Source organism: Candidozyma haemuli (assembly GCF_002926055.2).
Source record: "Candidozyma haemuli strain B11899 chromosome Unknown C_2014730914, whole genome shotgun sequence".
Lineage (NCBI taxonomy): Eukaryota > Fungi > Ascomycota > Pichiomycetes > Serinales > Metschnikowiaceae > Candidozyma > Candidozyma haemuli.
In genome coordinates, this window is record NW_020289904.1 from 1,156,697 (window position 1) to 1,171,081 (window position 14,385).

Here is a 14,385-nt window from a genome sequence, read left to right on the forward strand (position 1 = left end):
AAAAGAGCACATTCTAGATCTGTCCTATTTAGCCCCTCCATAACGAAATGTTACTATGCGTTGTTCTTTGAACATTACTTTTAGTCAATTGAGTGGCATATAGATACGTTTATGTGCTTTGTGGTGCTGACTCATGCTAGACGTTTTCGCACAAAGTGAAATTTTACCCCAGTATTACCACTTCCAGAATGGCCAAGAAGATCTTACTTGTGAACGGGCCCAACTTGAACTTACTCGGCTCTAGGGAGCCAGAGAAGTACGGCACTACTACATTGGCCGACATCGAGAATGCCGCTAAGGAGCAGGCAAGCCAAAGAGGCGCTGAGGTGCTCGCTTTCCAAAGTAACACTGAAGGTCATATCGTCGATCGCATTCACGAAGCAGCCAAGGAAGGCGTTGACTTCGTTATCATAAACGCTGGGGCTTACACACATACTTCCGTTGCTATCAGGGATGCTTTGTTAGGCATCGCTGTGCCTTTTATTGAAGTTCATATAACCAACGTACATCGCAGAGAAGCCTTCAGGCATCATCTGTACCTCCTGGACGTTTCTGTGGCTGTAATTGCTGGATTAGGAGCTTATGGATACACCGCAGCAATTGAGTATGCACTTAATAACTAGAGAATACAATCAGTCTGACGTCATATCAACCGTAGAGGCCTTCCTCCATTGCCAGGGGAACGGGCTTATCTCCATAAACACCTAACCAACTGGCGGGAGTCTCAAATACTGTTGCAGGAAGGTTCAACATCTGGATCACCTTGGATGCTAGCGCCTTTGCATCAAAGAAGTTGTCACCTTCATAAACGAACGTTTCCAACACCACAAGGTTTGCCAATGCTTTGATACTCTTCTCAAGAGCTTTCGTGTGATCAGAAAAGTGTACTTCTGCCTCGGCGAGTGGCCTTGCGGAATCTTTATCAATCAGGAGTGACAGGAATGATTCACTCAAAAGATCTTCATTAGTGTGTACTCGGACCTCTCCCTGTGGCACACCTTCAACCAATGCACTGTTCGACGAGTCCATCACAATCACATGCTGTGGATTGGATGCTTCAATGAATGGAACGATGACCTCATTGACATGTTTGTCGTTGAAACCCAGGATGATGGGGGACCTCTGTTGGATCAATGTGATGTGGTGCTCTATGCTATAATAGACTTCAATACCAAAGGAAAGACCAGATGGTTGCTTCTTGTTTACAGAATGATCAACAGGCGACACGAATGGCAAAAGATACTCGTCCCCGAGAGTCGCCACTTTCTGAAAGTCAAATGTATGAAGCAAAAGGTCAGCAGTCAATTGCGGAATGTTTCCAACTGCAATTGAAGGAATAATAAGCACAGAGTCTTCAAGTGCTGAGAGCAGGAAACCGTCTTCTAGAATCATGAATTGTAAAGGGTAGGTGGTAATGAGTTGGGAAGGTATATCAAGTACGTATATTGAGGTCTCCTGTACACTTTGGTGATGTCGCCAAATCGGGCTTCCTTACATAGTGCAGAGTGCTCGTCTTGCGAAAATGAGCCACTTCGGATGGTAGGTTATAAATGTTGTGTTTATTTGATAAGTTAGTTAAGTATAAACTTCGATAAAGGGGGTGTATCATTTGACTTTAGGATACCATTTGTTCTTACAAAGTCGACTAGTTCTTGGTAGGTCTAACTACGGGGCAGGTCAAGAAAAGTATACAGACTGTTCGTTCTTTTATATCTCATATGCGTAAAATTTACTAAAACTAAGGGACAAAACGGGTATTCCTTGAGACACAATGTCTTAGCGAGAGCCTCGCTAACCAGTTAGCAAGGGTCATTAACAGTTTTCATACATAACTCCATATGTGGAGCGTTATGGTCTAAACCCGCCATCCTTAACCCAATTGTAAATCAGCTTGATTACTTGGGACACCTTTTCTCTTCATCTCTCCTCCATCTTTTGCACGATGCGTCCTCGGTACGTACAAGGATGGCCAGTGTTTAATAGTGAGATCCAGCTCAATATCGAATTATTAGATGATGTGGAAATAAATCCTTAGACTACCAACCTGGATAGTTAATCAGATTAAAGTTCCCCAAAAGACCACCATCAATCTTGTCTCCTGGTGAAGGAGCATTCTGTCCTAGTGCTATCAGTGATAGCAGAGCAGATGGTGCCCCAATGTTATCGACTTTGAACTCTCGTAGATCATGAGTTGCTGCTTTCAATAATTGTGTAGGATTAAGAGTTTTTGCAGCATCAAATTGGGCTCCAGGCAGGGGAGGTAATTGGTTCTGAAGTGAATTAAACGGAGGTAAAGGTCCTGTCAGGCGGGTAGACACCGCAAGAGCGGGAAGTTGAGTGCCCATATCAGGTTCATTTAGCAAGGGTGACAATGGCATCATTGGAGCCCCATTATTTTTTGGGGCTTCTCCCAAGTACTCGTCGACCATCCCAGCCACAAATCTGGCTACCGCCGACTCCTTCTGCTCATGGTTAAGATTATGGTTTTGCCATATGTTCACCGAGACAACCTTAGCAACTTCATTACTCATCTTCTTCACGATCTTATCGACATACTGTGGCGACGTGTTCTGAGATGCTGGGTGAGGTCGGTTGGTAAGCGTGACAAACATATCTGTAGCCTGTTGATCCTCGAGTTCTTTCTTGGATAATAAAAAGCCATGTTCAACAGGATGGTTATGCAAGTCGTTCACTACCAGCAATGACCATGTTTTTGTTCGTAGCGAGTGGTTCCCTCTGATCCTGAAGGGGCAGTGGGCTGACCCATCCCTACATCTGAACACTATCTTGACATTGTCAGACCGTTCGATAACGACTTTCAAATTTTGCCTTGCAAGATGTTTGGAGAGCCAAGGCTTTATGTCAGCTCGTCTCTTAAACGTCTTTGTATGGTCGAATTCAAGAGGAACCTTGTACATGGGGTAAAGTTATTAACCACACTAGGTGCACTCATGCGAAAACATGGCTAATCGAGGGATACCAAAAGATACATAATCTACAACAATAAATTCCGATGTGACGTATATGTACAGGTGAATGTTTAATTAAGTGCTAGTTTTGTGTCTTTGCAATGTCTACTCCAAGACGACCTTAGCACCCAAAGCTTCCAAGCTGGCCTTAATCTTTTCAGCATCTTCCTTGGCAACATTGTCCTTCAAAACCTTTGGAGCGGCTTCGACGAACTTCTTAGACTCAACCAAGGACAAGCCCAACAAGCCCTTGACTTCCTTAATGATCTTTGGTTTGGACTTGGCGTCGAACTCTTGCAACTTGATAGCGAAGATGGTCTTCTCTTCAACGACCTCCTTCACCTCCTCCTCGACAGGAGCAGCTGGGGCAGCTGGGGCAGCACCAGCAGCGGGAAGAGCAATGTCGGAGATATTCAATCTTTCTTTGAGCTCAGAGACCAAAGACGAAGTTTCCAACAAGGTCAATGTGGAGATTTGGTCGACAATGGCGGAGATCTTTGGGTCGACAGCAGCCTTTTCAGCGGCAGCAGAGTTGAAACGCACCGATGTACGAATACAGCTTCTGGAAAGAAGTCTAGATGCTGGTCTGAGGGATTGGCGTAACATGATTTGACTTGTAAGTTCACAGAGAGTTCGAAAATTTTTTCTACTACTTTTCTCAATGTTAGGGATGCACGGGTGCGTCTCTTGATCTAGGACATTTCACGACTCTTCACCCCAGCAACGTCGAAAAGATTAAAAAATTTGACATTTAGTAAAGAGTGAGAGGTAGTCTGAACTTCAATGTTCTTTGAATTTTGAAATCTAGTCTCTTCTCTTGCTACCTGCAACGTCTTGCATCGCTACACTCAAGTTCTACTAAGTTGGTACTACTCATAGCAAGGGCTATTTTTTTAAACATCATTTGATGGCTTGTGAGTAAAGAAGCCATCAATTTTAGGGCCGTAAACGTTCTTTATCCAAATTCTTTATGTTATAGCTATCTTGATGGACGGTCTGAAATATGGTAGTGCGTTACACAATTTTCAAGTACTCAATGGTTGTAAATGCATCAACACCTGTAGGTATTATCAAGGTACGATAATGGCTTCCTTCCGCTTCTGTGCCGAGTGCAACAATATGTTGTACCCCAGAGAGGATAAGGATAATGCTAGACTCCTTTACTCCTGCCGAAATTGTGACTACACAGAGTTGGCGGAGAACCCAAAAGTCTACCGTCATGAGCTTATCACCAACATTGGTGAAACAGCTGGTGTGGTGCAAGATATCGGCTCGGATCCTACCTTGCCAAGATCAAATAAAACATGTCCGTTTTGTGGGAACCATGAGTGTGTGTTTTTCCAGTCACAGCAAAGAAGAAAGGACACTTCTATGATCTTGTTTTATGTGTGCTTGGAATGTAAAAAAGTTTTCAGAGCATGAGATCACTGACGCAGGCAAGTCTCGGTCACAGCTTACTTCATTATGTAATATAGATAAAGAATCAGAAGATAACTGGCTAATAAACGTTATATTTTCGGAAGTTGATCAATAGATGTATCGAAAGGTAAAGTGAAGAAATGAATCATGAAGAACTGCTTCAGCTAGACAGCTGTTCCTTTTCTTTCTTTTAAAGTCTTTTTTTTTCTTTTTTTGTCTTTTGTATTCAAGAAAGGCGAAGGAGACGTGATAGATTATCACTTAGAAATCTGTGAATAATTCTTTATAGTTGTCTTCTCCAACACAACCATAGTCCAACTGTTCTTCGGGGTAATGATCAAAGAGCGAAGAGTCTCCTGTTCCTGCTGTAATTGGTGGCTCGTAAGGTGTTTCAATATCTTTTGCTAACAACTTTTCCCAAACAACTTCAGAGAACCATGGGTGGTTTCTAATATCAGCAGGACCATTCAACAAGTTCCCTAGTCTATAGGATAAGTCGGCCGTGATGAGTCTGGAAAGCAAATCCACGACATCATGATTAAAGAAACTTGGAAAATGAATTTTTCCGGAAAGAATCTTTTCATATGTCTTCATGGGGGTGGAATCGTAGAAGGGAGTGTAGCCAGCTAACATTTCAAAGATTAAAACACCCAATGACCACCAATCGACAGACTTGTTGTATGGTTTAGTTGTGATGACTTCAGGCGCAATATAGTCTGGAGTTCCACACAATGTCCAAGTAACTGTCGAGACCTCTTTTGCGAAACCAAAGTCGGTAATCTTAATATGTCCGTTCCTGTCCAAAAGAATGTTTTCAGGTTTCAAGTCACGATAGATGATGTCATGAGAATGTAAGTACTCCAACGCTAAAACAACCTCTGCGGCATAAAACTTTGCAACTGGGTTTGGAAAGCGCTGAGACTTCCTCAAAAGCGAGAACAATTCACCACCTTCAATATAGTCCATAACCATGAATAAATGCTTTGCATCTTGGAATGTTCCCCACATCCTGATCAAGAATGGATGTTCGACCAACTTCAACATTCTTCTCTCATCGTTGGTGTGCTCCACTTGTTTCATCTTAACAACTTGATGCTTCTTCAAGACCTTGATAGCGTAGTATCTTCCATTGTGCACCGATCTGACAAGATGAACACGGCCAAAGGAGCCTGTTCCCAAAGTCCTCATTATAGCAAAGTCAGTCAAAGCATACTTACCCTTTGATACAGTCGATCTGCTTGGCAAAAGAGATAAGTTGATGGCATTGTTGTCGGCCTCCTGTTGCAGAGCGAATTGCTGTTGTTGTTGAGGCTGTTGCTGCTGCTGTTGCTGCCCGACCTGTTGCTGTGGCTCAGACATCTGCTGAGGATACTGCGATTGGTACAATGGAATATTCACCTGTGGTTGCTGCTGTTGTGGCAGAAACTGCGATTGCACCTGCTGGGGTACTAGCGATGGAAAACCTTGTGAGGCCTCGTTGGCGTGTGACGGGTCGGGTTGAATAGGATGAGCAGGTTGATTGTAGTAACTCATAGAGTTGATGTTGTCCAACGAGTCGACGGTGATCTCTGCTGATCCAGGATTGGCGTTACCTTGGCCTTGAGGTTGGGGGGTCAGTCTAGTTAAATGGAGTTTCTTGAGAATGCTCGACGACGGCATTTAAAGATCTCTTATTGGCAAGGCAGCAAGCGGAATTGGTTCACGGCGTTGCTGGTGATGAATCAAGATTTAAGTAAGTAGTCGGCAATTGGCCACGCAGCTTGGATATAATGTCTTGATGGATACCTGTGGCTGGTGTTCCAGTGAGGATTGAGGGAGGGTAATACAAGACTTTTGGGGCATTTCACGTAGCAGGGGCACGGGTGTTTCATTTAAGCAAGGTCGTTGAGAATGGCCAAGGGGGAATATTGGAAAAAAGCGAAGAACGAGAAAAAAGAATGTAAATAAAATCAAGAAGAAAAATTGACAAAAAGTGATTTGTAGTGGATCTTGAACTTGGCAACGCAAAAATTCTCAATACTAGTAAATGACCTGTTCGATAAGCCATATAAATCAGCTGGGCATGTATTTCGCCAGGGTGTGCATGAAAATCTGTATGAGAAATACGTAGGTTTTGCCGCGCAGGTGCCATGACGGCTTATCGGATGAGTACATTTACCGCGTAGTCGAGTCGACCAGGTAAACTAAGGATCCGGAAAAGTTTCAATATATAACTTTTTTTTCCGAAAAAATTTCATAATTCTGTTTTTTTGCATTTGATACTTTGCCGGTCTGATTTATTGTCAATGGCTATTTTTTTGTGGTTTTTGGCAGGAATTGTGTTTTCCGAGCGTTATTATGCGGGCGACATAAAAATCGTTAAAATGTAAATTGATTAACCTAAATCTGGATAATATTTGATAATTCTTTTTTAATATTTTAAGAGCTCCGGAGTCGGGATGCCTCTGCGCTTGAGCCACTTCTGCAAGCCGAGCTTACAGCAGCCCTCAAGCGGATTCCACCCATGGGACGATGACAGCTACAATACTATCTTTATGATGGCGGATCCTACTCCAGTGGCATTTCGGGGGGACCATTAGGGTTCACACGACTTTGTCAAACGAGGAAGATCTGAGTAATAGATGGTTTTTCTCTTTCAGATATATACATGTATAGAGCTTTCCATTTAATTGAATTCAACAAAAAAAAAAAAAAAAAAAAAAACACCTAGGCCAGATAAATACCTGTTTGCGCCATTTGGACAATTGAATAGATATTCAACCCGGAAACGAATAGCCAAACAAGCACAAGTAAAACAGTTGTAGTCCAAGAGTTCTCCATCTGATGATACTCTTTCCCATCTTCAGAAGTATTACCCTCCTTTTCAAGCTCATGCTCTTCTGTGTTTTCTTGTTCTTGGGCACCCAAATCTCCTTCTTTTTCAACTCGCATGATTTTTTTGTTACAAGTGAAGTAGATAAGGGGCATCATAAGTGGCGGAAGAAGAAGCGATATAACAATTTGTGACACATTTAAGGCGGCACTTAAAGCTTGTCTTCCAATGCAAAGAGATATAATAAGGCACGGCACAATTGCAATGCCTCTCGTTATCAATCTTCGAACCCAAGGTTTGCATGTCCAATTCAAATGGCCTTCGCTAACCATCTGCCCAGCAATGGTGCAAACAATACCAGCACTTTGACCAGAGAATAATAAGGCTAACATGAATATCGTTCCAGCCACGGGAGCTAAAATTTTCAGCAACAAATCATGTATCACGTACAAGTCTGCGTTTGAGGCCTGGGGAGTATCGTAAAGAGAGCCGCCTGCAACAATCACAATTGCCGCATTCACGAACACGGCGAATGTCATAAGCGTAACCACAAGCTCTATGATTGAGTATTTGTAGCAATACTTGACTGCGGCGAACAGAGGCTTGTATTCCTTATCCATGATTTCCGAGGTTTTTTCCCGGATATCCTCCAGCTTTTCCAAATTGGAATCCAGACCTTGTAAATTTCCGTGTAAGGAGTCATACTCCCTGAGACGTGGTTGAACAATGCCTGAACCCAAAAAAAGGGAATGAATCATCACAGTTGCACCAATGATAGAAGTAGCAATACCCAAACCACCATTTTCCGTCATTTCCTTCGAAGGAACGAACCCTCGGAAGACAAGGCCCACTGGCGCCGAACCTTCGGGTAGATAGGCTAGCAAAGCAGCAAAACAAGAAACCACACCAATCACTAAAAGTGCGACAGCATATTCAAAGAACCTAATGAATGTAGCCAGCGGCAGGTCAGATCGATATGCGGCAAGAACCACTAGCACGTCAACAATTGTAATGACGACTCCAGCCGGTAATGGAATCCGTAGCAAGATGTTAAGAGCAATTGCGGAACCAATCACTTCAGCGACATCTGTAGCGATAATCGCACATTCAGCCAAGAACCACATCACATAATTCAACTTCTTGGGCAAGTATTCACGGCAGCAACGAGCCAAATCGAACCCCGTAACAGTGCCTAATTTGATGCATAAGGATTGTAAAAAAATCGCCATGAAGTTGGAAATGAACACGAAGAAAAGTAATGAAAATCTATTATTGGCGCCAGCAGACACACCAGTTGAATAATTACCAGGATCCATGTATGCCACTGAGATCATAATGCCTGGGCCAATGAAACTAGCATATTTTCTGGCGACTTCTTTCAAACTGCCCATCCTTGTCGAGTTATCACAAGTAGCGCTCATGAGTAGTATTTTAGCAACCTGGCAGAAATAGAAGGACAAGAAAAAAAGGATCTGTCAAAACGCCCAGACGAGCATAAAGTCCGGCACCTTACCACTTTTTAACCCACTGAGGCGGCGCGATCGGCGAACCTCGAGATCACAATTTCCTATTAAAGGTCAACATTCGATATTTCCCGGTGTCAACTTCCGATAAACTTAGCGCTTGGCCTATTCGAAATATACAGTGCTACAAGAGCACATTGATAATGAGATGGTGAGGGTTCAAGGATGCATTTTCAATGGATCCACCCCAACCGTCAATCCCATGCAAGGCTAAAACCGTGGGGTGTGGTTTCAGCAAGACGGATTACCGAACAGCGTGTTACCCTCGTGGAAAACGCAAAGTAATTCGAACAACCAAAAAGCAAAAAAAAAAAAAAGGTCCATTATCTGGAGTTGTCCTAGAAGTGGCGGTAATGGAGCATTTAGAAATTGGAAACAAGTGGAAACTGCACAGGTGGCTTGACAAACGCTTGCTTGTAAAATTTCAGATAAATTTCCATCCAACATAGGAGATAGCCTATGACGACATATCCCTGAAAAATTGATTGATAGAACAACTCATGCTGGTGTCACGTCACTTCACTCGAAAAAAAAAAAAGCCAGAGTCAATTTTCTTGATTGTTGGGACGCTCCTCCGTAAGCAAGTAATACGAAAAACAGGCTTTGGAAAGCTTCTAGGGATTCAACAGCGCCCAAGAAGATCATCATGCACTGGCCGCTCCGGTCATTTAACTTCAGATTTCTTCAACATCCAGAACAAGGGTTTTAAGTCGATGCCGCTATAAAGAAGGAAAAAAAAAAAAGTCCATAACAAAACAAACTTCAACATTCCATGTATTCGCTTAGGCTTAAGTTTATCATATCACTGTGGGGTCAAAAAAAAAAAAAAAAAAAAAAAAAAAAAAAGGAGACGGGCATCTTTAAGCAGTACACCACCAGTACTATAATGGCTCATCATGAATTGTTGGAGTTAAATATCTCTCTCTCTTTTACTCTCTGCCGAACTCGATAGTGCCAAAACCATTAGCTGGTACCCCTCAGACAGAGTTCTGGAACAAAGAAGCAAACGGAATTCTTTTCGAGCAAGGTATCCAAATCGTCGTTCAAGGTAATTATTTTATTCATTAGGATATTTTCCATGCACTGGTAAGTTGTAAACCAAAGTGTCTTGAGCGGTTTCTAGATGGTTCCAAGCTGCAGGTCTTTCAAGATCCTCAAGTGAGATTTGGGTCGGGAACTTGCGCTAACTTGGCACACATCGAACAGAGAAGCTATCTCTTTAAAACTGGTAGAAATCCGCTCGAGGGCTTATATTTCAATCGCTAATCAATTGATGAGCGCCAATATTGAGGAATTCAAGGGTGAAGTTGCTCTTACGTATTACTTCGAAGTGTCCTCGAGGCTTGCATTAAATGCAAGATCCCGCATAGGCCAACGTGTATGCAGAAACGATGCAGGGGCCCCCTCGCCGGGTGAGGTGCGTACTCAATAGGAGTACGATGAAACGAAATTGGACGACATTGCTATTCCCATATACTCAAGATCTACAGCCGTGGAATTGTCTGGAAAAGCAATCCCAATGGAAAGTTTATTTGTAGATGGCCAGCACACAGCCGTGATGTAGGTTCTCACCGAACAAACCGATCTACATACCATGCACTTCAGTTTGCTACATAATACCCGGGCGTTTTTTGTTGCCATGCTTGTCAGATTACGTATAGTCAAGGCCCATTACAATCAATGGTTGATTATTGCTAGCGCACGTTATTGAATGCTTTTCAATTAAACTTTTCGTACGCAAAGTCGATCATCATGTACCTTGTTACATCGCCTTGCTGGAAGAAGCGTTAACGGATGCATGGCATGCATCGTTTCAGTCGATCTTAGTCTCTCTAACCAAGGCCCAGCTCCTCCATTATGTGGCCGAACATATATAAGAACCCACACCGACCTGGCCTTCCCAAACTACCAAACTATTTTCCTTCACACTTCCCCTTTCAATTTGGCGCCTTCTCGATAACTGTATTCAGAGCTCGAGGTAGAAGTAAGAATTTAAGTTATGAAAACGTCAACAGCAGATAACGTAGCAATGTTCTGCAAAGTATCCAACAACGACACCCATTGGCCTGGAAAGGATGAATACATGCCACCCACCTTGGACAAATCCTGGACCTCTTACAAAGAGGACACTGATCTACGTTTCCAGTTTGATTCAGGTAGATTATTGAATCCTTCAGCCACCGGCTCAATTCCACCAACGAATGAGGAGAATCTTTACAAGGAGAGAAAATCCTTGGATGGCGAAGATGAGTTAGGTGTCTTTGATTTCGAAGGCCGATTTCAACTTGGTGATGCATCCTTCTTCGATGACGGTGCTTTGCTGAGAACAGAAAATTTCCCACAAGGTAAACGTTTTAGTGATGCATCTTTTGGTCAGAATTCTTTGTTACTGGCACCGGAAGACCCAGGCATTCAAGAGACAGTGATACCTGCTTCATTATCAGACTCACCGACTCATTTGAACCTGAGTTTTGCATCTCCAACGAGCGATGCAACTTTTGAGTCGTTGAAGCATTGGGATATGTATCTACCCAACCGACTGACCAGCACATCTGGTACCAACCTATACTCCAATTATTTTGGTGACATCGCACAACCCATTACAATACCAAATGCCGACAACATCGAAGACAAGATGAGTAAGAGAATGAGTCAAACTCTGGAAGAGTCAGAAAAGACTAAGGTATCAGAAGGATCATACGGCTCGTTCTCCCTGTCCAACAGTGATCCACCTTTGCTTTCTAACCAAGTGGACCCTGGCGATACCGCTTTGCCCAATACTGCACCACTGGGTAAGACGACGCAAGGCTCAACACAGAGTCGCCTTCAGTCCCTCTACGATAGGGTCGGCAAGGCAGACTCAAGTAACAGACCCATTTCTTGTGGATGCTGTGGGAAGACTTTCAATGGCTTCATCGAGCTAGCTAAACACATTGATGACAAAAAGCTCGTCAGGGAAAACTTTTGTCCTGACGAAACATGTACATTTTCCGTTATTGGTTTCAATCGCCGTATAGCGCTTCGCAGACACATCTGCAACCACCACCTCAAAGAGTACAATGCTAGAACTAGGGGAGACAAGCACACCTGTTCGCTACCCGAAGATGACTACGAATTATCTGAGTCGAAGGAAGACTTGAAACAATTTTTGAAACTAGTCTATGTCTGCAAGGTATCTCATTGTGCTAGGGCTTTTTACCGACTGGACAGTCTTCTTCGCCATCACAGATGTGTTCATCAACCCGGACCACAACACGTTACAAAATTCTGTTAATGCGTAATACTTTTATCATGTCAATTTATATCTACGATTAATTCCGTTTTGTCACTTTTTTTTTATAAATTCTTGTATATACGATTTTCAATCTAGCAATGCTTCTAGCACTGTTGGTAGCGAGAGACGTTGTATATAAGTTTATTCTAAGTGATCTAATAAAAAGTTCCAGCCTTCAAGCACTTAATTCTCGATAAAGTCCTTATAGTCCTTACCGTCGTCAACACATGCCTTGATCTTGGCAGTGATCTCAGCAAAGTCGTTGAACTCAGTGTATGGAATGTCTTCTCTTCTGCAGTACTTGATCAAGTCCTTACCATGTTTGGCAAACAACAAGTTTGTCTCTTTGGCAGCGGACAAGTCACTCACGCCATCACCACAGTAGAACAAAGGAGGCATGTTGGACTCATTGAATCCCTTATCGTTCAAGTACTCCTTGATCGAGAGACTCTTATCGTGGCCAAAGCCACTCTCAGGGTGCTTGTAGACAATGTTCCACTTATCAGTAGCCTCGTCAATCTTGACATCGTTGGACATGATCAAGATCTTGTCAACAGCCTCAGAACCAACCAATCTCTCGAGCAAAGCATGGATAATTGGAGTCATACCGCTGCTTACAACGACAACAGGAATACCTCTGGAGTCGGCCCACTGGAAGAATTCCTTGAAACCAGGGTCAAGCTTGATGTTCTTCAACAAGAAGTCAATACATTCTGGGAACGGAGTAGGAATTGAGGCCAACATCTCGGAGAAACCGTCCTTGAAAGTCTTCTTGCCATACAAAATATCGTCATTGACCTCCAATCTCTTTGGACGACCAAAACCGAGGTTCTCAGTCAAGTAGTCGTTAGAGTCCTGGAGAGTAACGGTACCGTCCCAGTCGGTGAACACAATGGCAGGAATATTAGCAGACATGTTTATAGTAGTAGTATTTACCACAAGAAAGCCAAAAGGCTCGGCTGAACTGGACGTAGCCGTTATGGACGCACGTGCAGGCCACACGTGAATCTTGTCCACATGATTGCGCAGCCAGAGCAAGGGTTTTTGTGTCTCAGATAATTTGCCACAAGGCGCGAAGTAGCGCTGATCAGAGATGGGCAGAAAAAAATTAGGCTTTAATCTGTGTGCACGAAAGTGAGCCCATACGTGGGTGCATACATATAGCTTCCAAGGGATTCCGGTAGAGAGTAGGTTTTTACGGGACTCCGTCAATGTAAGACATCTGTTTCACCCCTGCTGCACTGAATGCTTTCCCCAAAATGTCTCACTTCGATCCGGGATTCCACATATGCAAGCGCTTTGTTCGTCTTTCTCGAAACTCACCCTGCGTTAGACCCTTGCGGCGGTGGACTTCCGCGCGGACAAGCTACCACTAGCAAAAAGGTTAGGAGCTAGATGGTAACAGAAGTAAAATCGCAACCACAACGGTCCGTGGGCGGGCCTGAGCGACCGTTGCTTTTGCTGGGTAATAAAGGGATGGTTGCGAAAAAGCCTTGGAAAGTTTGCTTGGAGGAAAATAATAGAAGGGTTAGGAATCAACAGTGACGTATGAAGGAGAGCATCATCTGAATGGCATGGTATTTTAAACTATGAGGCACGTTATGAGCTGAGACATGTCGAGAGCAGTGACGATTGGTTTATATGACGTGATGGGCAGACGCATGTTTTACAGGTTCCACAAAAGAACATAAGCAAAAAAAAACAAGCAAGGGAAAAAAAAAAAAAATAAACTGGTCCGCAGCAACCATTGAGGCTAGTAGGGGCGAATGGTAGCGGAGTTCCGGTGGCCCTCCAAGGTGTCGTGGCTTCAGGGATGGGTAGGCTTACGCAAACGAAGGTGTCTGTCTCAGTTAGGTGCACTTTAACGAAGAATGCAATGTACCGTATGATATGGGGATTTCGTGAATGCGTGTAATCGTTTTTTTTTGCAGCCTAATAGGCGATTATTGATGTCATTACCATACGTAATGGGCAAGTACCCCAGATTAGCTGCCCTGGACCCTGTTTTATTCGGGATTGATACTAAATATGACAACGGAGTTCCGCCAGGTCTAGGTTGTGGCTATGGAGGCGCAAAGAATGACATATAGCCGCTGTTAACAAGGTAGCAACGTTAGCGAGATTATACTGCTGCACGAGCCACGGGAGCGACGGAGCGCCGCGAGCAAGCTACGTAATGGGCGAGAAATTCTGTTGCAGTGTTAACATTAGCCACAGCAAGCCTGGCCCAATGGAGATCTGGAACCTTATACTTTACCAAAATAAAGCTAAGCAATACTCGGTAGGCCTTCCTCGGCAGGCTAAGGCGAGCACTTGGTTCCTGGGGGTACAAGAGGGTTAAGCAATAAGTATATGCGCGATAAAGTGACGCAGCAATATTGCAGCACT

The 14,385-nt window shown here is 43.5% G+C and overlaps 9 protein-coding genes across 9 annotated transcripts; 3 read left to right on the forward strand and 6 right to left on the reverse strand. All coding sequences in view use genetic code 12, as the record gives it.

Moving 5' to 3' along the window:
• Positions 1-188: 188 nt before the first annotated feature.
• DQD1 (Dqd1p) lies at positions 189-623 on the forward strand (the record flags this gene model as incomplete). Its single annotated transcript, XM_025485829.1, has 1 exon — positions 189-623. One exon carries the CDS (start codon positions 189-191, stop codon positions 621-623), a length of 435 nt encoding a protein of 144 aa, XP_025341294.1.
• A 25-nt stretch (positions 624-648) lies between these two features.
• Positions 649-1,392, reverse strand: CXQ85_002142 (uncharacterized protein; the record flags this gene model as incomplete). Its single annotated transcript, XM_025485830.1, has 1 exon — positions 649-1,392. One exon carries the CDS (start codon positions 1,390-1,392, stop codon positions 649-651), a length of 744 nt encoding a protein of 247 aa, XP_025341295.1.
• A 644-nt stretch (positions 1,393-2,036) lies between these two features.
• Positions 2,037-2,918, reverse strand: AFT2 (Aft2p; the record flags this gene model as incomplete). Its single annotated transcript, XM_025485831.1, has 1 exon — positions 2,037-2,918. One exon carries the CDS (start codon positions 2,916-2,918, stop codon positions 2,037-2,039), a length of 882 nt encoding a protein of 293 aa, XP_025341296.1.
• A 156-nt stretch (positions 2,919-3,074) lies between these two features.
• CXQ85_002144 (mitochondrial 54S ribosomal protein bL12m) lies at positions 3,075-3,575 on the reverse strand (the record flags this gene model as incomplete). The annotated part of the gene is made up of 1 exon (XM_025485832.1): positions 3,075-3,575. One exon carries the CDS (start codon positions 3,573-3,575, stop codon positions 3,075-3,077), a length of 501 nt encoding a protein of 166 aa, XP_025341297.1.
• A 477-nt stretch (positions 3,576-4,052) lies between these two features.
• Positions 4,053-4,391, forward strand: CXQ85_002145 (DNA-directed RNA polymerase II core subunit; the record flags this gene model as incomplete). The annotated part of the gene is made up of 1 exon (XM_025485833.1): positions 4,053-4,391. The coding sequence occupies one exon, from the start codon at positions 4,053-4,055 to the stop codon at positions 4,389-4,391; it is 339 nt and encodes a 112-aa protein (XP_025341298.1).
• A 258-nt stretch (positions 4,392-4,649) lies between these two features.
• Positions 4,650-6,047, reverse strand: TPK2 (cAMP-dependent protein kinase catalytic subunit; the record flags this gene model as incomplete). Its single annotated transcript, XM_025485834.1, has 1 exon — positions 4,650-6,047. The coding sequence occupies one exon, from the start codon at positions 6,045-6,047 to the stop codon at positions 4,650-4,652; it is 1,398 nt and encodes a 465-aa protein (XP_025341299.1).
• A 1,047-nt stretch (positions 6,048-7,094) lies between these two features.
• Positions 7,095-8,621, reverse strand: SMF12 (divalent metal ion transporter; the record flags this gene model as incomplete). The annotated part of the gene is made up of 1 exon (XM_025485835.1): positions 7,095-8,621. One exon carries the CDS (start codon positions 8,619-8,621, stop codon positions 7,095-7,097), a length of 1,527 nt encoding a protein of 508 aa, XP_025341300.1.
• A 2,131-nt stretch (positions 8,622-10,752) lies between these two features.
• Positions 10,753-11,997, forward strand: RME1 (Rme1p; the record flags this gene model as incomplete). Its single annotated transcript, XM_025485836.1, has 1 exon — positions 10,753-11,997. One exon carries the CDS (start codon positions 10,753-10,755, stop codon positions 11,995-11,997), a length of 1,245 nt encoding a protein of 414 aa, XP_025341301.1.
• A 183-nt stretch (positions 11,998-12,180) lies between these two features.
• Positions 12,181-12,912, reverse strand: CXQ85_002149 (putative phosphoric monoester hydrolase; the record flags this gene model as incomplete). The annotated part of the gene is made up of 1 exon (XM_025485837.1): positions 12,181-12,912. The coding sequence occupies one exon, from the start codon at positions 12,910-12,912 to the stop codon at positions 12,181-12,183; it is 732 nt and encodes a 243-aa protein (XP_025341302.1).
• Positions 12,913-14,385: the final 1,473 nt, after the last annotated feature.